Source organism: Gigantopelta aegis, chromosome 6, assembly GCF_016097555.1.
Source record: "Gigantopelta aegis isolate Gae_Host chromosome 6, Gae_host_genome, whole genome shotgun sequence".
Lineage (NCBI taxonomy): Eukaryota > Metazoa > Mollusca > Gastropoda > Neomphalida > Peltospiridae > Gigantopelta > Gigantopelta aegis.
This window is the reverse complement of record NC_054704.1, coordinates 74,817,627-74,844,547: the sequence shown is the minus strand read 5'-3', so window position 1 is coordinate 74,844,547 and position 26,921 is coordinate 74,817,627. Positions and strand designations below refer to the sequence as shown.

At 36.9% G+C, this 26,921-nt stretch overlaps 1 protein-coding gene across 1 annotated transcript in view; it reads right to left on the bottom strand.

Moving 5' to 3' along the window:
* The window catches only part of LOC121374722 (coiled-coil domain-containing protein 158-like), a 32,639-nt gene extending 11,200 nt beyond the window's left edge, over positions 1-21,439 (bottom strand). The window contains exons 1-21 of the mRNA XM_041501829.1: positions 21,065-21,439; positions 20,663-20,700; positions 20,304-20,389; positions 19,654-19,824; positions 18,675-18,744; positions 18,120-18,229; positions 16,925-17,015; positions 15,886-16,122; positions 15,035-15,111; positions 14,644-14,676; positions 14,359-14,469; positions 12,936-13,050; positions 11,179-11,298; positions 9,987-10,184; positions 8,845-9,643; positions 7,871-7,936; positions 5,904-6,016; positions 4,833-4,991; positions 2,677-2,766; positions 1,761-1,999; positions 1,138-1,199 (exon numbers count right to left, since the gene is read on the bottom strand). Of these exons, the coding sequence (XP_041357763.1) occupies positions 1,138-1,199; positions 1,761-1,999; positions 2,677-2,766; positions 4,833-4,991; positions 5,904-6,016; positions 7,871-7,936; positions 8,845-9,643; positions 9,987-10,184; positions 11,179-11,298; positions 12,936-13,050; positions 14,359-14,469; positions 14,644-14,676; positions 15,035-15,111; positions 15,886-16,122; positions 16,925-17,015; positions 18,120-18,229; positions 18,675-18,744; positions 19,654-19,824; positions 20,304-20,389; positions 20,663-20,700; positions 21,065-21,317 (3,238 nt within the window). The 5' untranslated portion in view covers positions 21,318-21,439. The remainder of the gene's footprint in view (positions 1-1,137; positions 1,200-1,760; positions 2,000-2,676; positions 2,767-4,832; positions 4,992-5,903; positions 6,017-7,870; positions 7,937-8,844; positions 9,644-9,986; positions 10,185-11,178; positions 11,299-12,935; positions 13,051-14,358; positions 14,470-14,643; positions 14,677-15,034; positions 15,112-15,885; positions 16,123-16,924; positions 17,016-18,119; positions 18,230-18,674; positions 18,745-19,653; positions 19,825-20,303; positions 20,390-20,662; positions 20,701-21,064) is intronic.
* Between the last annotated feature and the right edge of the window lie 5,482 nt (positions 21,440-26,921).

The window sequence follows — 26,921 nt, the reverse complement described above, 5'->3', positions numbered from 1 at the left end:
CGACACCACCGAGGCCGGTATCATCCTATACATGTCAGCTGTCTACATCTAAGAGAAGACAAATCTACCTATCACACTTGAAGTAGCTGGATATACTGAGAAATCCTTTATTGTTGTGTGCTTAAATTTTCATGCTTTTGCTAACAAACACATTCTGTTGGATACTAAATTTTGTGGACCGAAAAGGTAGTATCATAAATCTGTATAATATGTATACATGTATGACATTTTGTGTTTTTAAATTTGTTGAATCCACAAAAATGAGACCACCAAGAACAAAAGTTAAACATAACATATTTTTCTCTGTATAAACTGGATAGCTGACGACTGCAACACTTCATAATTTTTGAAGTACCAGGCAGACCTGTCAACCTTTAGTTAAGAGAAAGCAGAAGGTGTGTGTTGAAAAAGCAGGAGATTTTTAAAATTCACACAATTTAACCCAAAATCGCAAGGTTTTTAAAATAATTATATGAACACTACATAATGTCATATATATATGTTAACCTTAAAAAAAAAAAATAATAATAATAATAATAATTAAAAAAAAAAAAAAAATATATATATATATATATATATAATTATATATATATATATATATATTTTTTTTTTTTTTAAAGTTTAAATATTATGATTTTATATATATTAAAAAAATAACTCTTTTAAAATGTATCCAAAAATGTTAAGAACACGAACAAGAAATTAAAAAATTAATTTGTACATTTATGGTATTATATTTACAGGTTACATTACATCATTTGAGGTTTGTGTACCTAAGTACCTAAGACAAATTTATATAAATCGTATAAATTAACATTCAGTTTTTACTATATTGAGGAACAGTGGCGTGGTACTCATTTAAAATCATCATAATGATGCAATAAACATTGTATTTCCATTAATCATAAGTAAAACCTCATTACAGACATTGGTGAAATATACCGGAATTATACCCATTTCCGTGAGTAACTTTATGTCAAACACAACATTTATTAATTGTACAAAAATAATATCTTGAAGTGTACGCTTGTTACCAACATTTTAATGCACAAACATACAAAATTAACTGACACAAGTATGTTTATATAGCTAATTGGTCTTTTCATTGTCTTGCTGTGACATGTGATTGTAACATACGCATCCGGTGTATCGCTGCCAGAGTCTGGCACTTCAGATTCGTCAGAGTTGCATTATGTAATCTAGTGGGAAGATGTTTTATAATTCAGAGGCGTTATTAGGACTAAATTGGATAGTTTTATATATTGCAACACTGAATGTCAGTGCAAAGCCATTTAAATAGGCGCCAACACGCTTCGTAGCCATTACGATGACAACAAACATAATAATAACACGTCATTTTATAAATTCCATGTTCTTTTTTAACAATATAAATATCCCAAAATTCTCATTTCAGCAAACATTAAACAGTCGGGACAATTCGGCCTGTTGCATTTTCTGAAACCGAAAGTAGCAGACATTTTCCGAATGAGTTACTCCCCGTATGTTATTTTGGTAAAAGGGGATTGATTTTTTTTTTTAAATGCTTATAAAATCTACTAGCCATGGGATCAGTAATTTAAAAAAAAATTCTAGCCACAATAAAAAAATTGTACATACAATTCCAGGGCCTGTGCTTATAAAACTTTTAAAATCTAAACTCAATCTTTAATGACATCACAGGCATACAATTTGTATGGCATTAATTGTCATGACATCACTGTCTCAGACTCTAAAGGTTTTATAAACACCAGGCCACATACATATTTTGTAGATGACTTACATTCTTAGACTTGTTTCCAGTCTCTGTGACAGGTTTCGACCGATGAGCATCGCACGACGTCACTGTCCGAGTAACCTCAGCAGCTTGTCGGGATCGCACAGTGTTAGCTCCACCATCTTCATCAACTGGTTGCCTTGGTAACCTTGCTTGCTGGACGGGACTACTCGACGAAGGCTGAGCAATGTGCAGAGATCTTGTCTGTGCATTCTGTTCAGCTTCCTGTCAAGGCAAGACAGGAATTTTATTCTCTTAAAACTGTACCGAATGCATTTTGGAGAAAATTTGAAGAATAAGAATTCTGCAGAATGAAATGTCTCGACTACCATAAACACTGTGATGAACATACACAGGTGCAACTATAAAGCAAGTTTCATACACCTAGGACTTTTATTTTAGGACTTACAGTTAGTGAGAAAATTATCTAAACAAAACTTTAACGTAAAACTTAAAGCAAAAGCTGGCACTATCACAGCTGCTGTTGGAAAATTAATATGTAAAGTTAGAAAAACAATTAGTTGAACTTTGCAAAGTGTTTTCTGAAGTGGTAATTACAATTAACCAGGAAGATTGACATTCTTGATATGACATATGACTACAATAAAACCTCGGACAGTTATTCTGGCCGTCTGTCATCTGGCCAGGCAATGCCCCAGGCCAATACAACTACCTGAAGGCCAATATGAAACCAGACTTCTATTAGAAAATAATAGTGATATGAACTCAAGTGTTAGCTATAATAAATGACAAATATTACTGCAGATTATGTTGATTTAAGAGCGACTCTTCTTTAGATTATATGCTAAACCTTAGTAATGTGAAATATTAGCTACAGTAATAGCCAATTGTTATGTTGATCTATGCTTGAATCTCTACAATATTATTATTATACACTGAACCTTCAAATCAAGCTGGTGGTTGATTTTAACTCTGGCCATTTCCTGCTCAAAGCCCTCCAGCTGAGCCCGAGTAGCCGTGCCCATCATGGCCTGCAACAGAAGATTATAATATACAGTCAATCAAAGTGGTCTTAACATTTTAAAAGTAATGTGAGGACTGTCTGCCAGTGTACAGGATAAATGTACTGACCAGATATCAGTCCCACAGGTAAAGTGGACTGGTCTTTAGATTCAAAGGTGGTAGCCACTGGGTTCGTGTCCTACCTGAGTCAATGGGGAGTTTTATGAGCTTATACAACACATATTTTCAAAATGATCTAAATTATATCAAATGTGGGTTATGGTGCTAAAACAAGACATATTATTTCTCCCATCCCTAGCCATGCAAGACAGGCGTATTCCATGATGTCAGCCCATGCGGAATAAATTGGTCTTGCACGACCACGTGACTTTATTGTTTGAGCTGATATTAACGTTGGGTGACGTCATGTAAACGGCAAAATAACACAAGAAATGCTTTTTATATTTCATAAAAACAAGGAAACCTGCTGTCATAATAAAATTATACTATCATTTTTGGTTTATACCAGCAGGATATGACTTTTGACGTCACTCATGTGACATCACATGAATAGCTAAATTACTAAATTTTATCATTTGACCTCTAGGTCATCATACAATATGGATGAAATAACAGAAATAATAGCTTTTCCCCTTAATTTTTATAGTCTGCAGGATAAAGGTAATAACTAGTTAATGACATCGGATATCTGCTTTATCCTGTTCAGGCCGAATGAGAAATTCACATTGTTACCTTCACAGGATATTAAAGGCATATTGTCACCGACCACTGACCTATTAAATGGCCTAACAAAGTATTATCTGAACAAAAATATATTTGATTTCCCCCTAAATGTACTTTATTCAAACATCTATGTAACCACCATACTCCACTTATTAATGATGTTTTGTGAAAATAATTAAACTAAAATTGCCAAGAGGATTGACATGGATTTCACTCCATCATGGTTCATTTGAAGTGATGCGATAGCTAGATTTTGTATTAAAAAATTAATGTAATTTTCATTTATTATAAATGTTTTGAGAAATAAGGTCCTTAAATCTGTAACAGTATGCCTTTAAAGCAGATATTCGACATCGTTAACTAGTTATTCTCTATATCTCCATTCCCCACAATTTTGGACTTCTTAAAATGTTAAAACATTCTTGCCTTGTGTTGAAGTAACCAAGTGTTAACCCATCACAGTGACTCACCTTCTCGACAACCGCCTCGAGCTGGCCCACATTCTCCTGCAGTTTGTTGTTCTTACAGTGACTCACCTTCTCGATGGCCACCTCACGTTCTCCTGCAGTTTGTTGTTCTTACAGTGACTCACCTAGACGGTCGCCTCGATCTGGCCCACAATCTCCTGCAGTTTGTTGTTCTTACAGAGACTCACCTTCTCTACGGCCGCCTCGAGCTGGCCCACGTTCTCCTGCAGTTTGTTGTTCTTACAGTGACTCACCTTCTCTACGGTCGCCTCGAGCTGGCCCACGTTCTCCTGCAGTTTGTTGTTCTTACAGTGACTCACCTTCTCTACGGTCGCCTCGAGCTGGCCCACGTTCTCCTGCAGTTTGTTGTTCTTACAGTGACTCACCTTCTCTACGGTCGCCTCGAGCTGTCCCACGTTCTACTGCAGTTTGTTGTTCTTACAGTGACCCACCTTCTCAACAGCCTCCGCACATTCTCCTACAGTTTGTTGTTCTTACAGAGACTCACCTTCTCAACGGCCGCCTCGAGCTGGCCCACGTTCTCCTGCAGTTTGTTGTTCTTACAGTGACTCACCTTCTCGACGGCCGCCTCGAGCTGTCCCACGTTCTACTGCAGTTTGTTGTTCTTACAGTGACCCACCTTCTCAACAGCCTCCGCACATTCTCCTACAGTTTGTTGTTCTTACAGAGACTCACCTTCTCGACGGCCGCCTCGAGCTGGCCCACGTTCTCCTGCAGTTTGTTGTTCTTACAGTGACTCACCTTCTCGACGGCCGCCTCGAGCTGTCCCACGTTCTACTGCAGTTTGTTGTTCTTACAGTGACCCACCTTCTCAACAGCCTCCGCACATTCTCCTACAGTTTGTTGTTCTTACAGAGACTCACCTTCTCAACGGCCGCCTCGAGCTGGCCCACGTTCTCCTGCAGTTTGTTGTTCTTACTAAGACAGGTCTGAAGCTCCTCAGAGAGCTGCTCACAGTTATTGATGGACTTCATCAACGCTTTCTTCAGTTGATCCTTGTCCTTCTGTATCATGGACTTCTCCTGTAACACATGGTATTATCAACAATACTTACAAAACAGTCTCCATCATACAGCGTAGCCCAGTGGTAAAGTGCTCGCTTGATGCGAGGTCAGTTTGGGATCGATCCCTGTCAGTGGGTCCATTGGGCTATTTCTCGCTCCAGCCAGTGCACTACGACTGGTACATCAAAGGCCATGGTATGTGCTATCCTGTCTATGGGATGGTACATATAAAAGATCCCTTGCTGCTAATCGAAAAGAGTAGCCCATGAAATGGAAACAGCGGGTTTCCTCCCTCAATATCAGTGTGGTCCTTAACCATATGTCAGACGCCATATAACCGTAAAATAAAATGTGTTGAGTGCGTCGTTAAATAAACCATTTTCTTCCATTATACAGACTTCATTAAGATACCAGGTCTACATCATATATTAGTAATATATCCATCCAAATATTATATGTCTTCATCATATCAGGTCAGTATATCATTCAAATACCAGGCCAGCCAGGTCAACAATATGCAAATTTCAGATCAAGCCAAAATCATACAAAATGTCATACAAGGCCAACATCTTTCAATACTTCACACGAGACTCACATCATACAAACATATACATCATATCCACATCAAATAAATTTCAAATAAGCAAAGCCAACATCATAAATAACACAAATGTAATTCTGGACCTATACTGGTTATATACTAGATTACTTAACATTAAATGGTATACAATCTATCAGATTGGAAAGCATGTTTAAGTATGTTCTTTGAGCTATATGAAGCATTTTAATCAGCGTGTATTTTCAATAGCATGGAAATTATAGATCAGTACATTTTTGCTGCATGGTAAATATGAATGATTATCATATATTTTCAGCAGCATGGAAAGTACGAGTGGTATTTGAGCCATATGTGTAAAACTGAGTCCGTACTTTGAGCAGCATGTCCACTTTGTCATCAAGTTTTCTCAATTTCGACTGAAGGCTGTCGACCTCTGACCTCTTGTTGGTGATCTCCTTCTGCATCTTATCAGCATAGCGCACGGCTAGAACAAAATGAGAACATGTATGAATAACAATCACTGAAATTATTGCATTATTTTCACACACATTTCTACACAGTGCTAATTAAAGGGCAAGACTAGCGTGATTTCTATATTAATAAATATATATATATACATGTGTATATATCCCTGTCATCCTTTGTATAAGAGTAATTTTAACTGTGGAAAATTGTGAATTAGAAAATAATGATATGTTAAAATCATGACAGCCAATACATTATATCACATAATTATCTTACATGAGTCCAAAGAGTAAAATATGTATAAGCTATTTCCCAAAAGGAAGTTCTTCCTAGTAGTTAGACTAAATCCACACCAAAAGCTGATAGGAATGGCACATTTGTGGCACACATGGACACAAAAGACAAACACATGTCATGGTGGTGAGACAAGGACTGGGATGTGGAGGTGGACAGCAAAAGGAAGTTCTTCCTAGTAGTTAGACTAAATCCACACCAAAAGCTGATAGGAATGGCACATTTGTGGCACACATGGACACAAAAGACAAACACATGTCATGGTGGTGAGACAAGGACTGGGATGTGGAGGTGGACAGCAAAAGGAAGTTCTTCCTAGTAGTTAGACTAAATCCACACCAAAAGCTGATAGGAATGGCACATTTGTGGCACACATGGACACAAAAGACAAACACCTGTCATGGTGGTGAGACAAGGACTGGGATGTGGAGGTGGACAGCAAAAGAAGATGAAAGACTGGAGAAGATCTATGGAGATAAACGAAAAGGAACAGTAGGATAATATATATATTATATATATCAGAGAGGTCTACTGTTAACACTGCAAGATCTGTCTAGCCATTGATAAATGTAATTTACACATAACAAGTAAACAGTCTGTCATAACAAAATATTTTCTTGGGGTGGCCTTGTAAAGTTTGTTTTATTTAACGACGCCACTAGAGCACATTGATTTTTTATCTTATCATCGGCTATTGGACGTCAAACATTTGGTCATTCTGACACTGGTTTTTTAGAGGAAACCCGCTGTCACCGCATAGGCTACTCTTTTATGACAGGCAGCAAGGGATCTTTTATTTGTGCTTCCCACAGGCAGGATAGCACAAACCATGACCTTTGTTGAACCAGTTATGGATCATTGGTTGGTGCAAGTGGTTTACACCTACCCACTGAGCCTTGCGGAGCACTCACTCAGGGTTTAGAGTCGGTATCTGGATTAAAAATCCCATGTCTCGACTGGGATCCGAACCCAGTACCTACCAGCCTGTAGACCAATGGCCTAACCACGACGTTACTGGGGCCGGTCTGTCTGCTTTGAATTTTAATACCACAGCAAACCTGCATTCACTCCACATGATGAGATTTTGAAAGAAAGAATCATTGTGCGCAATTTGATTCCTTGGTAAGAAAGAAAGAAAGAAATGTTTTATTTAACGACGCACTCAACACATTTTATTTACGGTTATATGGCGTCAGACATATGGTTAAGGACCACACAGATTTGGAGATGAAACCCGCTGTCGCCACTATATGGGCTACTCTTCCGATTAGCAGCAAGGGATCTTTTATTTGCGTTTCCCACAGGCAGGATAGCACAAACCATGGCCTTTGTTGAACCAGTTATGGATCACTGGTCGGTGCAAGTGGTTTACACCTACCCATTGAGCCTTGCGGAGCACTCACTCAGGGTTTGGAGTCGGTATCTGGATTAAAAATCCCATGCCTCGACTGGGATCCGAACCCAGTACCTACCAGCCTGTAGACCGATGGCCTACCACGACGCCACCGAGGCTGGTTCCTTGGTAAGAAGTCCTATAACTAATTCAAAAACATTAAGAAAAATAAAATTAAAAAAACACCTTTGTTGTCCAAGCAATGTTTACTTCTTATTGTCTTCTGTGCTAATATCAAGTCATTTTCTGCACCTGCAATAACCAATGAGCATCACAAAGTAAGCTATATCAAGATCAGTGTTTTCCAGTTTTATGGAAACCAGCTTGCTTAATCACAGCTTTTAATACTTCTTGAAATTTTAATTCCAATAAAGTAATGCCAAATTATTAAATTGATGTAATAATAATAATAATAATAATAATAATATAAAAAGCATTTATAAATCACAAATGATGTAACATTACTATAAGTAAGGCAAAGAAGAATTATATTTCTTTAGTTTTCCTTCTACCCTTTAATTTTAAATTTAAAAAAACTTATTACACCAATAAAGTATAAAAATAATACTAAATCATGACTTATAAAAATTAGACTTGACAACATTATTAAAAGAAACATAAATAAGAGTTCTAACATTTAATTTTTCTTCTGGCCATTAATTTTAATATTTATTAACATTTAAACTCCAATACAGTAATACAAAAATTATCATACAGATGCAATAATAATAAAACAAAAATTTAAAAAAATCATTATTAATAAATGATAGACAAGACAACATTACTAAAAAAACATAACTAAGAATTCTAACTTTTCCTTTTCCTTCTTGCCTTTACTTTTAATATTTAAAAACATTTAAACTCCAAAACAGAAGTAAAATAATTTATCACAAAAATGCTATATAAAAATAATATAAACATCATTATATATAAATGATAGACAAGACAACAATACTAAAAGAAATATAAATAAGAATTCTAAATCTTCCTTTAATTTTAAAATTTAAAAACCTATTAAAAATACAAAATAATTAATACAAAAATTATCACACAAATACAATAATAATTTTTTTTATATAAAAATCATTACTACCAAATGATAGACAAATCAATATTACTAAAAAAAATAATTAAAAAAAAACGTAAAGAGAAATTCTAACTTTTCAGTTTTGCTTGCAGCCTTGTAATCTCCGTTTCATAGTAGTTTTTCTGTTTGAAGATTTCCTCCTTCATGGAGCTCCTGCTGGCCGTGACACCGGCCACTTCTAATCGGCTCTCCTTCAGCTCCTCATACAACTTCTCCTTCTCCTGCAGCAGGACATTCACCTGCTCGTTCCTCATCCCCAAGTCCGCCACTAACCTCTGTCGCTCCTCCTCCGCTTCCGCAATCCTCTTCTCCCGGATCTTCAGTTTCTTACTGAGATTATCGTGCAGCACCTCCATCTCCTTCAGGGCCACGGTCTTCTCGGTGAGCAGCGCCAAGATGCGTTCCTTTTCCTCCCGGATGTTTTCGTTGGTCCTGGAATTGACCTCGACCAGTTGAGAGATGTTTTCCGACTGCTGCTTCAGCGTGAGGAGGTTGAGAGTCTTTTCCTCGAGCTGTGCATTCAGCCGTTCCTTGTGGCTGGCGACCTGCGAGAGGACCTCGTTCTTCTCATCCACCTGTCCAAAGTAGTAGTCTCGTTCTTTGCCGAGTCGATCCACGTCCCTCTTCAGGTCGGTAACAGTCTGCGACAGCTGCTGTTTCTCAGTCACGGCAGACTGTAACTGAGATTTTGCAGAGTCCAGTTCTTGTGTTACAGCTTGCAGCTGCTGTTTGAGCTTCTCTGATTCACTTCTGATGAGATCCAGCTCAGCAGTCACTTTGTGGAACTTCTCTGTCATCGATGTCAGCTGTGATTGGAGACTGTTCAATTGTTCTGTGTATCTGTCCCTTTCTAATTTTTCTGCAGTGCCAACCTGGAATATTAAAAAAAGCTAAATGTTTGTTCAGATGATATACAGCACTGACAAAATACTAGAATTCTTTCAAAGTAGATACAAGAAAATAACAAAATGATGTAAACATTTGACTTATAACAGCTGCTACTCATTTGGTTAATGTCATTAGACAACATGTCTGACCTATGGATGTCACTACTCACCATATCTTTGATCTGGTCGATGACATTACTCACCATCTCTTAGATCAGACTGATGACATTACTCACCATATCTTTGATCTGGTTGATGACATTACTCACCACCCCTTTGATCTGACTGATGTCATTTCTCACCATCTGACCTACTGAAGACAACTCACCATCTCTTTGATCTGGTTGCTACATTCCTGTTTGACAACCTCCAACATCTTCTCAAGTCTGTCCACGTCTTGCTGTTTGTGGGATAACTCCAATTCAGCAGCCATCAGTTTGGTGTGCAGAGTTTCCTCCCTTTCTCTGTGCTGGGTGTTTCGTTCTCTTTCTCTTTCCAACTCCATCTGAAGATGAGATACTGAACTCTGAAAAATGTACGTAAAGACTGACTTGTCACTATGATGGTGTTCGTAATGCAGAACACACATGAGATCACCAAAATGTTTACAAGTATGTGCCTAGAGCACCATATACACACCCAACCCCTGCAAGTAAGAAAACGTTCACAGCAAAAAAAAAATATTATGCTGTTGAAAACAGACTGGCCTCAGTGGTGTCGTGGTTAAGCCATTGGACTACAGGCTGGTAGGTACAGGGTTCACAGCCCTGTACTGGCTCCAACCCAGAGCGCATTCATAAGGGCTCAATGGGTAGGTGCAAGGCCACTACACCCTCTTCTCTCTCACTAACCAACTAATAACTAACCCAGTGTCCTGGACAGACAGCCCATATAGCTGAGGTGTATGTGTGTCCAGGACAGTATGCTTGAACCTTAATTAACCTGGATATAAGCACAAAAATAAGTTGAAATGAAATAAACCTTGAAAACAAATCAAATACATGAATAGTCCATGGAAAAAAAAGTGCCACAGAGAATTAAAAACTCCATTGCAGTCTCCATGGTAGTGCTGATTTCCGTGGGGAATTGCAAGTGTTGCATACCTCATACACATGACTACACTTTCATCATGTAGATTTAGAAAAAACGAACACTTGCAACGCGTTGTTCAATCAGTGTCCATGTTTGAAAGTACGAACAAACAATACACAGTGCTGATGAGAAAATTATCGCAAAATTGATTTGCAATGGAATTTGCATTATTTATACTAGGATTGCTGTGTATTTACTTTCAAATTGTTACCATTTATAATAAAATGAAATCTGAAAACATAATGGCAACTTAAAGGACTGTAACCTATGCTTATACACACTGCTGGTTCATTGTGATGAAATACTGTACCGCTGTGGTCAGAAAGCACTGAACTGTTAGCACTGCATATTACAGTACTTTTTTAATTACCATAGTAATGAGACAATATACCATAATATTATTTCATCTTGCTAACTGGATTACTTACCTGCAGGTGTTCATTGGATGTTTCCATGGAAACAGATTTATGACTGAACTGATCTCTCTCGGATCGGATGCTGGTTAGTTCCCTGCGTGTTTCGTCCAGGTCAGCCTCCAGTGTCTCCCTCTATGGAGTAAAATTAGAACATGTTACAACCATTGACAATCACACAGTGTCTCCCTCTGTTGAGTAAAATTAGAACATGTTACAACCATTGACAACCACACAGTATCCCTCTATTGAGTAAAATCAAAACATTTGTTAACACATCAAAATCCAACCCCAATCAATCAATCTCAATCAATCAATCAATCTCTCTCTCTCTCTCTCTCTCTCTCTCTCTCTCTCTCTCTCTCTCTCATAAATTAGAACACCTGTACAGTGAACATAAAAGTAGAAAGATGCTATGGGTGAGACATATTCTGCAGAGAATTCCAACAACTGCTTACAGAACCATTTCTGTGTGTTTGGGTAATAGATAGACAGATGGATGGGTGGATGAATGGTTGTGTGTTTGGGTAATGGATGGATGGATGGACAGATGGATGGATAGATGGGTGGATATTGTTGTCAAGATGGACGGATGGATGAATGGTTGTGTGTTTGGGTAATGGATGGATAGACAGATGGATGGGTGGATATTGTTGTCAAGATGGATGGATGGATGAATGGTTGTGTGTTTGGGTAATGGATGGATGGATGGATAGATGGATGGGTGGATATTGTTGTCAAGATGGACGGATGGATGAATGGTTGTGTGTTTGGGTAATGGATGGATGGATGGACAGATGGATGGGTGGATATTGTTGTCAAGATGGACGGATGGATGAATGGATGTGTGTTTGGGTAATGGATGGATGGATGGATAGATGGATGGGTGGATATTGTTGTCAAGATGGACGGATGGATGAATGGTTGTGTGTTTGGGTAATGGATGGATGGATGGACGGGTGGATATTGTTGTCAAGATAGACGGATAGATGAATGGATGTGTGTTTGGGTAATGGATGGATGGATGGATAGATGGATGGGTGGATATTGTTGTCAAGATGGACAGATGGATGAATGGTTGTGTGTTTGGGTAATGGATGGATGGACAGATGGATGGGTGGATATTGTTGTCAAGATGGACGGATGGATGAATGGTTGTATGTTTGGGTAATGGATGGATGGTTGTGTTTTGGGGTAATGGATGGATGGATGGACGGGTGGATATTGTTGTCAAGATAGACGGATAGATGAATGGATGTGTGTTTGGGTAATGGATGGATGGATGGATAGATGGATGGGTGGATATTGTTGTCAAGATGGACAGATGGATGAATGGTTGTGTGTTTGGGTAATGGATGGATGGACAGATGGATGGGTGGATATTGTTGTCAAGATGGATGGATTGATGAATGGTTGTGTGTTTGGGTAATGGATGGTTTTGAATCTTTTAAATTCCATCCAATGTTAATTGTAAAAAAATTTAATCACTTTGACTTCTATACAAAGTTTTAAGATATAGTTCACTTGATTTTATATACTGTATTATACTTTCCCCCCACAGCTCCTTACACTGTGGTTTTACATAAATATATATAAATAATATTTTCATATACTTACCATTTGTGACACCTAATAGCCGATGTGTATTTTGTGCTGGGGTGTTGTTAAACATTCATTCATTCGTTCATTCATTCATTTGGGTAATGGATGGATGGGTGGATATTGTTATTAAGATGATCAAGAATGGATGAACAGATAAACCAACTGTCTACCGTTTGCTGCCACTGGGCTCGATCCTGATTGTAATCTGCTTTAAGCTGACTGATCTTGGTCTCCATCTCAGAGATCGTGTCTTCCTTTAACTTCGTCTGCTGGGCGTGCTGGCTCCTGTAACAAACGTCACACACAGATGAATATGTTACTTAAAAACATAACAGCAGTCCCCCGCTTAATACAATCAACCACTAGTTGAAGAGAATGTAGTAAATTCATGAAAACTTGAAGAGCCACAGTTAATCCACTGTCTTAAAAAACAAAACATTTCATAATATTATAATTTCTATCAATAATCAATGTCTCTATCAATGAAAACTTGATTTTTTGATGACAAGAGTGAGACGACTAGAAATATTATTTACAACAGAAAGACTATATTATACTAATAGTGAAATGAAGCAACATTTCTGGGTCAAACTCGGAAAGATTGAATACACTGCAATGCTCGAACCAAAAAACGAAGTCTCAAGTTGCACTTACATGATGTTAACTGAATGGTTAGGTCAAACTACCCGATGGGTCGAGCACTTTCTCAGCACCGACGGGGTTCGAGTCAACGGGATTCAACTGTATTATAATTTCTATCAATAATCAATATCTCTATCAATGAAAACTTGATTTTTTTATGACAAGAGTGAGACGACTAGAAATATTATTTACAACAGAAAGACTAGGGCCTATATTATATTAATAGTGAAATAAAGAAACATTTCTGGATGTCACTTGACCTTACAGATGATCAAAGATAACTGTTAGTAATAATAATAATAATACAATAATAATGGGTAGTATATGGTATACAAAATGTTATTTAACTACCTGTAACATATATACTAGTAGTTGGTGAAGAACAGCTAAACATAAAAGTTTGACACACCTACTTACATGTACAATTAAATTTACAATTTTTAACTACGACAACAGTACGAATTCATAACATAATCCTATAACACAGAAGAAATGAAACATAGCAAAAAAACGAACATCTATATTTTGTATTCCACTACTTTTGTGACAAGACACAGTGTTCAGCTTACAGAAGGAAGGAAGGAAATGTTTTATTTAACGACGCACTCAACACATTGTATTTAGTTATATGGCATCAGACATATGGTTAATGACCACAGATATTGAGAGAGGAAACCCGCTGTCGCCACTTCATGGGCTACTCTTTTCAATTAGCAGCAAGGGATCTTTTATATGCACCATCCCACAGCCAGGATAGTACATACCATGGCCTTTGTTACACCAGTTATGGAGCACTGGCTGGAATGAGAAATAGCCCAATGGGTCCACCGATGGGAATCAATCCTAGACCGACCGCGCATCAAGCAAACGCTTTACCACTGGGCTACGTCAGCTTATAGAAATAATGACAACATGCAATGAATGGCTACTCAGTAAAGAGCAGCGTCTTACTCTAGCATATTCATCTGAGACTGCAAGGCAGAAGCTTGTGCTCTGGCATTCTTTGCCCGTTCATTGGCTGCATCCAACTGCTGTTCCAAATCACTTGACAGCTGGCTCACGCTAGAATAAAACAACAATAAAATACTTTATTTTAAGAGTACCAAAAAAAACCTATCAGAATATAAACAATAAAAATATTTTTCTTTTTATTAAGTCTTTACACCAGAAACCCCCCCCACCCCCAAAAAAGCCCACAAAAACAAACTATTAAAAAGCTGTGTAAATATGGTTTACCGTTTTGTGGCATCTTCACTTTCTCGTTTTAGTCTGAAATTAATTAAATCCTTTTTATTAATAAAAGCTAATGTGAAATAAATAATTGTTATTAAAATCAGGCTGAAAAAAAAGTCTACTAGATGTCAATCTACTAAAAATATATATATTTGTTTCAAATAATTATAACTTCATTTATACACCACTGTTTACATCAACCATTCTAGATTTAATCCATTTTGAGTTAACAACTGTGTATGTAAACATGCGCAACATACCAAACAAGAAACATATGTGGTTCTCTATTTTTTTGCAATTTTGGACTATCAAGTTCTGTCAAAAAAATATTAAATCATGAATAGAAAAAATAACAAAAAACAAAACACAATGATCTGTAATCAGTAATACTTACGTTTCCTGATGGACTTGGGTGAGAAGTCGTTCTTTCTCCGATGTAGACAACTTCAACACAGACAGCTCCTCTTCCATCTGCAGAAGGAAGGAAGAAAATATTTTATTTAATGATGCACTCAACACATTTTATTTATGGTTATATGGCATCAGACATATGATTAAGGACCACACAGAAATTGAGAGAGTAAACCTGTTGTCACCACTTCATGGGCTACTCTTATCGATTAGCAGCAATGGGTCTTTTATATGCACCATCCCACTAACAGGATAGTACATACCATGGCCTTTGTTGCACCAGTTGTGGAACACTGGCTGGAATGAGAAATAGCCCAATGGGTCCACTGTTGGGCATCAATTCTAGACCGACTGCTCATCAAGCGAACGCTTTACCACTGGGCTACGTCCCCCCCCCCCCCCAATCAGCATATAGAGAAAATCACAAAACACATTGCCAACTTATATTTCACAAGTCAGAAGTGTTATTAGGTCTAAACTGGATTCATCAATTTTAGTATTATATATGGCAACTCTGTATGTCAATACATGGCCACAGTAGCTTGACATTTTTATAAAATTAGAAAATAAGGATTTTGCTGGAGAAACATCCTTCCGGTAGGAGACCGGGAGGTTTGATCAAATATTGGGAGTCTCCTGTGGAATCTGGGAAAGTCGACAAGTCTGCATGTTTGTTAGTGTACTTTTGAACACTATAGATGCCCTTTTTATATGCTGCAAAGGTGTCCTTTTTTAATGATTACACTCCTTCCCTAGAACAATATTACATCTGACACTGTACATATTATCCCTTGAATTACATCCTACAAAGAAACACAATCTTTCACCACATACCGCTGACAGTTTTATTTTCTTGGCCTCTAGGTCACCCTCCATGAGCTCCAAACATCTCTTCAGTGTGAGAGGGAGTATTGAGCACTTCTGCTGACAAATCGGGTCGCAGTCAAAGTACGCCTTCCCGTGTTTCTTCTCCTTCTCCGACAGAATGGTCTGTATCTCGCCAAGTGTGGTCTCCATTGTACACTTGGATTCGCTACATACATCCAGTTTCTTTGTAGCCTCAATGAGAGCCTGCAAAAAAAATAAAAAAATACATAAAAGAGGGGAGTTAAATACTGCATATGTGTGCAACAACACAGTGATTGAAATTACGATCATATTAGTTGATCAATTAAGGAGACTGTCTTACATTTCATGCTAAAAAAAAAAAACCCCAAGGAAACCACAACCATCTCTTATACTCCCCCCACACACACCAATATATATATGAGTTTTGAAGGCAATTAAGAGGGGTGTAATTTGTTTGGTTCTTGGTGATTAAATGTTTTTAGGTTCATCAACATTTATATACTTAATTGTTCATTTGAAAATTAATATTATATATTTTTTCATATTAGCTATAAACTACTGAACATATTTAACATTTTCTATGAAAAAATAAAGTGAAAAACCAAAATACTTAATTTCAAATAGTTTGGTGTGTCTCTGTGTGTGCATACATGTATTTTAACCATAAAAAAATCACATGCAGTGATAAGAATTATACAAGTATCTGAACAAGGTCTCCCCATAAAAAATATATTAAGGCAAATAATAAAATAAAAAACCTAAGACACAACCATATTTTGTTCTTTTGTATTACATCAAATGTATAGCATTACATATTTTTCCATGTCAGTAATTTGGTACTAAAACCACTGATTGGAGTTATCAATTGGTAATGTTTGTATGATTGTGTTCATATACCACCATATTTCATTTTATTAATATGTATTTTGTGAATGCTCAAAAGTCAATAGACCTATTGTAATAAAGTATATATTTACACAATCTGGTACTAACACCACTGACTGGAGTTACAGATTTACTTTACCCTGTCTATGGTCTGGTACTTCTCGTGTAGTTCTTGTACTGTTGACTGGAGTTTACTGATCAAAGTCTCATGAGAAACAGCCTCCTTTTGCCTGAAGAAATAAAGGATTATTATTGTATATTTCTGACTGACATAAGTAAAGCAATGTTATATAAGAATCAGAGTTTATTTTAAAATAATTTTAGTTTATTTCTGGTTGATATATTGTTGTGTTTAATATCACCACTAATGTATCTGTCGTCATTAGTGACACTGTCAATAACTACCACTACAAAGTTAAAGTTTGTTTGTTTAGGTACACTGATTTATTAATCATTATTTATCAAACATTTGGTAATTTTGACATTATAGTCTTAGACTAGAGACGCTACATTTTTCCATCAGTACTTAGCAAGGGATCTTTTATATGCACCATCCTACAGACAGGATAGCACATACCACGGCCTTTGATATACGAGTCGTGGTGCGCTGGCTGGAACGAGAAATAGCCCAATGGGCCCACCTAACTAGCACTACACACATTATGTAATTGTCAATGACAGTCACTATCACTAACTGATCTGCATGTGTTCAGTGTCTATTGGTGACACTGTTGCTATTATTAACTGGACTACATACACATTCAGTAAGCATCAGTGAAACATTCACTATCACTAACTCCATAGTTCACACCTTTTTCAAAACTAATTTCCATACTTTTTCCAGACCTTTTCCAAGACACATTAAACCATTTTCCAGACTTACTTTTCACAGATTATGATGACCATGATGTCCCACAAGTGACAACCCGCTTATTTTAAGATATCCGACCAACTTCCGAATGCACACTGCACAGATGTACAAAATCGGAAACTCCCAATTAGCTTCCGAATGTTAATGATTGCATGTAAAAGGAGATTGCGTTCGGGCGACATTATGTAAGTTACTGAAATTTGCTATTTTTTCATACTTTTTCAAAACTTGCACACAAAATTGTCTTTTCCATACTTTTTCCCAAGACCTGGAAAATGAAAAATATAAATTCCATACTTTTCAAGGATTTCCAGACTGAGTACAAACCCTGCTAACTGGTCTACATGTTGAGTGACTACCACTGACACTGTCACTAACTAGTCTACACATGTTCAGTGACTACCAGAGACACTATGTCACAATCACTATCTGAACATGTCAAGTGACTTAGCCATACAGTTACCTTAATTCGAGGATAGTGTCCCTGTTCACAATGGTTTCATGAAGTTTGGCCCTCAGCTCTTCTATGTTAACACGAAACTGTCTTTTCTGACTGTCAGCTTTTTCATTTGCCTAAAATAGTATTTAACATGCATGCATTTAGATGGTTATCATTGAGAGCATGTCCATCAATTCCTAAATTGGCAACTACAATAAAAAATTAAATTATGCAAAAAAAAGTCACTGATGAATTCTATTGAAGCTCCCATTCACAATGCAGCAGGATTTCTTCAGCCCCACCATCTCTCAATTTTGAAGTTTGTCAAGAGAAATGTTACACATGCCAAAAAATCAACATCTCCTCCACCCCATTGTGCTGCAACTTTTTATTTCAGCTCACCTTCATGACTAAGATTTTTTTATATCCCGCCCCCTCCCCCACCAATTGTTATTAAATTACCATATCAGTTTCATGCTGTGCCCCCCACCCCACCATATGTGTATGCATTGTAAGCCTACATCAAAAACAAAATTATTTCCAGTTTTGGCATCTACATTTTATGTATATGATTTGTACCTCGTATAGCTTTTTCCTCAGATGTGCAACCTGTTCCTGGGAATCTTTTAATGCTCGTTCTAAGTGAGACCTGTGAATACAAACACATCTGTTATGACAAGCAGGAACCATTGTGTGTAAGAACATTCTAACATCACTACTAGTAACACACAGACACCAGTATCATCATCTATTATTAGAGCTGTGTAAACATACTGGAGATTGGCTGAATGGAGAATTGTAAACAAACGAAGGGTTGACTAAACACATAACTAAAAACATATGGAGGGTTGGCTAAGCAAATAACTGTGTAAACATAGAGTTGGCTATATACAGAAATATGTGAACATATAAAGGACTGGTTATAAACATAGAATGATAACATAGAGAGAGTTGGCCAAACACACAACTGTAAACATGCAGACAGTTGGCTAACACAGAACTGTGTAAACAGAGTTGGCTAAACAGGCTGAACACAAAACTGAGAACATACAGAGAGTTGGCTAAACACAGAACTGTGCAAACATACACAGAGCTGGCTAAACACAGAACTGTGTTAACATACAGAGAGTTGACTAAACACAGAACTTTGTAAACAGAGTTGACTAAACACAGAACTGTGTAAACAGAGTTGGCTAAACACAGAACTGTCCGAACATACCAGAGCTGGCTAAACACAGAACTGTGTTAACATACAGAGAGTTGACTAAACACAGAACTTTGTAAACAGAGTTGACTAAACACAGAACTGTGTAAACAGAGTTGGCTAAACACAGAACTGTCCGAACATACCAGAGCTGGCTAAACACAGAACTGTCCGAACATACCAGAGCTGGCTAAACACAGAACTGTGCAAACACACACAGAGGTGGCTAAATACAAAAATGTGTTAACATATAGAGAGTTGACTAAACACAAAATAAAACATACAGAGAGCTGGCTAAACACAGAACTGTGTTAACATACAGAGAGTTGACTAAACACAGAACTGTAAACATACGGAGGATCAAACTCGCAGAGTACTCTGGTGGATGGTGGTTCTGACACGGTTGAGAAAGCCGACCTGCCTGGGGGCGACACGGTAACGAAGCCCCGCCCAGCCGACGTCCCATCATGCAGTAGGTAGGACTGCAGCTGTTCGGTCTCCTTCTGCTGCTGGTCAAGCTGTACCCTGTAATTAAAAACAAGAAAAGCCTGACATGTTCATCAAAATGCACATAGCTCACCAAAGCTGGGTCTGTGCCTAGCGGATATATAGTACCAGTCGAAAAACGAAACACATAGAATCAAAAGTAGCAAAACACACTGGCACATCTGTTCTTTCTAGTTGGAACTACAGATCTGGCAATAAATAACATAGAACATGTGTTGTCTTTTCACACTGCTTGACTGGCAGCAGCACAATTAATGTTCGAACCTTACTTTTACATTTTTCTTAATAAACAACAGGAAAGGTATGTATTAATTGATGTGGAATTCTCATAATTATCATTGGTGTTTATGGGAAAAAATATATATCTAAAGATATGATTGAATGCAGTTAATATATTTTGATAACATACATGTATGTAAGAGTTTTTAGTAATTGTATTTCTATAGAGGTTTTGATACTGTGGTTCTATAATAGGCATCTACACGTAGGTCACATACCTGAGTTCTGCAATAGTTTTCTGCTCGGAGCAAATGTCCACCAGTGAAGTAAGAGATGACAAGTTTGTTGAGAGCCCTTTTGAAGTCTGCAGAAACAAAATACATGTACTGCAGGCGGCAACTGTAAATATTGATTTTAAAACTAAAAATTATTTTTTAATAATACACTATTGATAATCAAAATCGGGTTGATTTTGTTGAGAGATATTATGCTAAAATGATCTGCCAGGATAATGCCATCGACATCAAGTTAAAATTTCAGAAATAAAACCATGACATACATGTACATATGTATATATGTATAAATTTATATATCCATCCCTGATGTTTAATGCACATGCATATTTAAATACACTCACCTCTGATGTGCCATTTCCACTGTTAAGTGGAGAAAGTCCTGAAAAAATCAAACATTACTTTAGTAGTAGTTAGTCCAGGACAGAGGATTATTGTTAGTGTTTGTGGTTAGTGAGAGAGAAGTCAGTGTACCAGCAGGCCAACCCAGTACCTACCTGCCTTATGTCCAATGGCTTAATCACTAAAAAAAAAAAATAATAAAATTTAAAAAAAGCATGGTTGGGATTACATTAACATATATTTAGTATTTTATTTAATTTTACTGGTAGTTGGTAGTAAAATAGCTGCCATCAGCTCCAAAACTAACCCCCATCCCCCCCCCCCATGTCATCAATTCTGGGGCTGGCCTTAATTACACTTCCCATGCTTGGCATGTCCCATCTTGAAAGTTGAAACCAACTCACCACTAGCGCTTATTTCAAACACACTGGCCGATGACGCCCTCAGTTTGTTCCCCTCGATTTCTAACTGTCTTATCTGCTGAGCGAAGTCTGAAGTGGAATGTCTGCGAGAGATGTCCGTTGACTCTCTAAACTGCCCATCTGCAGGATTACCCTGTTGAGGCTGTTCAAGATTCAAGTTCAGTCGTGCGTTTGGCGGAAGGCCCGTTTCCAAATGCGATGATGCAGTTGACGGCGAGATACTCTGCAGATCCATTACGTCACAGTTCAATAGTTTAATAGTGTCGTTTTACTCAAACCTCATCTACTTCTTGAAATAATGTCATATTTCTGATTATTATCTCAAGATTTGTAAACTGCATTGCAGTTTTGTTTATGTTGGCGACTAAATAGTCTCGTTCAACGAAGACTCATTTGGTTGTTTATTTGGTAAATTCCACCCCTGGGTGCTCTTGGGTTGTGTGCTGCGTGTAGTACGAGTTGAAGTTTGTATTGTTCAACGACATCACTATTAAAGCACATCTCGTAAATTAGAGTTAATTGAATACAAACATATAGATTAATTGCACTCACAAATCGCTTACAAACGACTGAACTTGAATCTCAAACTGGGTGTTCGTGAAAGTTGAACATATCCTGCCTCACCGGTGGCACAATATCATGAACACAGCATTTACTTTCCACGGCCATCGATTTAATCTAATCTGATCGCCAAACCAGTAATCACAATCAAAGTCTGCATAAAACAAAGTCAAAAGGATATATATGATTTGTTTACAAGCGGACTACTTCTCATCAGCACAATACACATACATAGCTTATATGTCAATTAGGCCTACACGGGACACGTTATTACTGCAAAGTGAGATAGAAATTTAAAACGGCAAAACTGCTATAAGTGCAATTTATTAGAAAAGCTAAAGTTCCGTGTGCTTTGTGGTAATAAATATGATGTTAGACACGCGCGCAATAGAGATGCAGTGGATGATTAACGAAACATACACGCACGCACGCACGCACGAGAGACACACACACACAGAGAGAGAGAGAGAGAGAGAGAGAGAGAGAGAGAGAGACAGACAGACAGACAGACAGACAGACAATCAGACAGACAATCAGACAGAAATACAAAGAAAGAACAGGCCTATTCAAACCCTCATATGGTAATTGTGTAAAATAATTAAAAATGAGCAACAACACACGCGCACGCGTGTATGCGTATGTGTATATGTAACCCTTGCTTAAATTAATTATATATGGTTCCATGGGTTTTTGTGTGGATTTTGAATATCTCTGTCTCCACAAACACACACATGTAGGCTATACAATGATATATGCACACATACATACACCTACGAACATAATATATGCGTTCAAAATGTTCTAAGGTATATATTTCTTTATTTAGTTATAACTTTTAAGGATTGAAATTTGACATTTTGCACGTGATAGCGTCAATTTGAACAATAGCAATAGCAATAACAATAACAACAACAACAACAGCAACAACAACAAACAAACAAACAAACAAAAAAAAAAATAAATAAATAACGACCAAAACGTGAGAGTCGACAGGTTGGAATATGCTGGACAATACGTACCTTAATATAACTAACGACTCTTTTCGTAACGAATCCCCTCCACCCCCACCCAGCACACACTCTCCGTTAGGCACGTGTCTGACGTTTTGTTTTAGAATACTAATTTTAAAAAGTTAAATAAATAAAATAAATAAATAAAAAAATAAAAATCGGAAAAATAAATATTAATTTGACAACTGCTTTCAACGAACGCCATTCTGCTCTTTACACACTTAGGCTAGTCCTTTTATGTGAGCTGTTTCACAACCAGTAGGTTTTGAAAGTGAAATATCTTAACTGATATTAAGTCGTGCATCTATTTCTTGCTTTTAATTTATAGTTGTCTGGTTTTCCACAGAACAGACTTTCAAACATTTGTATGTAAATGACATGATTTCAACTAATTTTTAAATTATAACTTGTCTGCAAAAAGGTTTTAAAAATCAAAATAATCAACTGAAAATAAAAGAATAGGTATCGATAACATTCCTTTTCTGATCATAACCAGTGTATTTTTGGTCAGTGTCCAAAAACATTTAGAAATTTAACTTGTTATTATCTCGACAATATATACTAGTATAGTGATTGCTGGACAAACAAAGTTTTTATAATGTCCACCCACGCTGATAGAATACGCTTGATAGTGTTCATTGTTTATATAAGCTTCACTTTGAATAAGCTTGAATTATAATATTAAAGGTGGACCAAATAACAAGATCAGCATTTGCATCAAACATTCCCCAATTTGGCTTAAACCACCAGATTTCTGCAATGCACAAACAAATCGGTTACTCCATATAGTATATGTCCTCTGGATTTCCAGAAAACCCCCACAAGGGCAAATATTTACAGAAATATTAAATTTTCTCGTTTCATTTCTTTTTATATTAGTATGTACACATGTCCATAGCGATATTCACAACTTATGAACTTGAGACAACTAATGAACTATATATTCACAACTTATGAACTTGAGACAACTAATGAACTATATATTTATGGCTCATATTGTGGATTCTCCCCAAATGATGACTGCTTCTTTTCCACGAGCTCGAGGTGGCATGGGGAATGCACCCATTTAACACCACTAACCACTAACAAACGAATCATTAACTTACTGTCCTGGACAGTCAGCCTAGATAGCTGAGGTGTGTGCCCAGGACGACGTGCTCGAACCTTAATTGGATATAAGAACGAAAATAAATATAAACAAACTAACATTTAAGACATAACCAACTACCCAGTAATAATGGAACTGTATGTATATGAACGACAGCGTCTGGAAACATGGGTAAATAGGCTAGCAGTAATAACAGGTTAGCAGATGACAAAAATATACTGGTTTTCGTATTGCGATTATATGAACCGTGCGACGGTAAACAGTGTAGAGCCATACAATGTATGTACTTACAAGAATCATTTCAGTTGCCGTAACCATAAACCAGTATAATGATAGACCGATAAAATGTATACAATAAGGAATAATAACCATATAATGGTTGTAAAAACGATGACATGAAGTTAGAAATGTCATAAATCTTGCATCCAAAAAAAAATATGTTCTACTCATTATATTTGGTGTAATCTTATAATGCATGTTTATTCTGGTGGTGCCAAGTTCTCAAAACAAAATACAAAACATTTCCTTCCGTTTTAATTCGTGGTGGGTTGGGACTTTTTCCTTTACAATGGTAGATTCACTGGACCACAATAATTATTATTTAGGGAATAATATTATTGTACGACTTGTGGGATATTAATTTATTGTTGTAGATGTTTACAACGACCAAGATTCTGAATTTCCTAGGTTTCCACTGATTTACATTTAAAGTACAGGTGTGTAAGATGTAATTGCACATAATTAACTTTACCTAATCAGAGAGCGACAAGGATAAACGAGATCCTCGCGTGAGTTTACACAAGGTAAAATGCTATACACTTATTACATCGATTTCCGCTGTAGCGTTATTCCGTGCTCCTCCTCTATATGCCATTGTGAGCTAGTTGATGTTATACAAGTCAACATGACAACACTCGCAATGGGCACCCAACATTCATTGACGACACAAACATGAATCATTGCCACTGTTAATCATAATTATTTTTTTCTAGTAACTGCCGATAGCGTGTGTAAGAGTCACTTAATCCTTTAAAAGCTGACTTCTATCAGTGCAACACCAATATTCGTTTATTTTATTTGTCCCCGACACGATGATATAGGTCTAGATCAGATGTCTTGGCAGTACTAATCATATTCGCTGGCAGATGCACAGTTTCTAAGGACTTTCAGTTTGTTTGTAGTCATATACTTAACATCAGATACCATCTATCTCCGTCATTAGCCAGTCGTATCTACCTCATGAAGGTTTCATGGACATGGAACTGTTAATTTCTCCTGGACGTGCAATCTACTTGATTTTAGCTAATGATTTGCCTGTGTTCGAAATATATCAATGGAAATGTACTTATCATTAGCCATTTGTAGCCATTTCTGGAAGTACATTGTTCATCGACTTTTTTCTTCACAATTCTTGGAAATACGTGTGTTACGAAGTGTGTTAAAAGAGTATAATTAGAATTATATGTAAAGCCATATTTTAATTATTGATTGTTGTTAACTATTTTTGGAGGTGTCCATATCATCGATTGCTGATGTGGTACTGGATCGTGTTTTCCGTGTACTGTGTGACCGCAGTCTATGGAGGTAATTTTAGCATATGTAGCCAAAGTTAACACCAAACATCTAGCATATAATCCTTATAAAACGTTTAGAGTTATTGATGTAGAGGTTTACAACGACCAAGAAAACTCAAAGACTTCATTAGAGTCTAGATTGAAGACTCAATTAGAGTCTGAGACTAACGCCATGGCAACGCCATATACACAGCATGCGGATGATGTTATTAGATATTTGAGCCAGGGCCCCGTTCCACGAAACAATCTTAGCGCTAAGATCACCTTAAGTGTATTAGGTAGCTATGCACTTAAGGTTATCATAGGGCTAAGATCACTTCGTGGAACGGGGCCCTGGACTCTAAAGTTGTATTGTCACGGAAGCTGCTTATTCACCAAACTTTATATTCTCGGCCATAGGCGTAAGAGCTCCAGTTTTTGTAGAGGGCGTGCTGATTTTTACCCGAATTAAACGTGAATGCCCAAATCTGGATAACAACATTTATTAATTTTTGCATTAGTTCCAAACTAATAATTACGCATAACAACGAATACTGTGAGTGGAATACACGGTGAACAGGTTTCAGGCCAGCACATTTTGCACGAGCGTTTCCATCATTTTAGCACAAATGCGAAGATTTGATCCATCAAGGAGGCAGTTAACCCCCTCCCCCGATCCCCCCCCCCCCCCACCCCCCGTCTCGTAAGCTTAAATGTTCTCTGCCCCAAACCCACATCTTGACGCATTACACAATAATAGCTATCTCGCTATCATTTGTACTGCTACAGGACATAGTTTCAAAATACTAGTTTTGGTGTCGGGTGGAATTTGAATCTTTGCTCTTGAATTCTTTTTAAGTCATCCATATTAGGAAGTAAAGTAATATGGTTTCGTAGGAGGCACGAGGAGCTGCATTAATACCATTTAAAACAAATTCCTTTATTAACCCATTTTGACTGGTGAAGTTTAGATAGTTTTGGTGTCGGACATTGATAGAAATCAAAGATGCCAACTTAACAGAATCAATGCAACATTCTATCAAAATTATATGAGGGAACTTTGATTAACTAATGTTTTTTTTTTTTTTTTTGAAATCTAGATTAACAAACTTACTTCTCTGATTAACCCGTTGTCTTCTATAGGCACTTTAGTTTTGGTGTCGGATGGAAATTACCTTTTGGTGTCAGATGAAATACAATTTCATACTGTTCATCAGTATAATTTTAATGAACACATTATACCACACCGATATATATATATATATATATATATATATATATATATATATATATATATATATATATATATATGTATGTATGTATGTATGTATGTACGTGTGTGTGTGTGTGTGTGTGTGTGTGTGTGTGTGTGTGTAATATATATATATATATACATACATATATATTATATTATACATAGATATTATATATATATATATATATATATATATATATATATATATATATATATATATATAATATATATATACTAAAGTGCTGTCTTCATCATTATACTTCATTAAGTAATGACAGCCATGACTCTTTAAGGGGCATTCCTGACTTTACAGACATTTAAACATTCCCCTGCTAACAAGGCTTTTAATGAA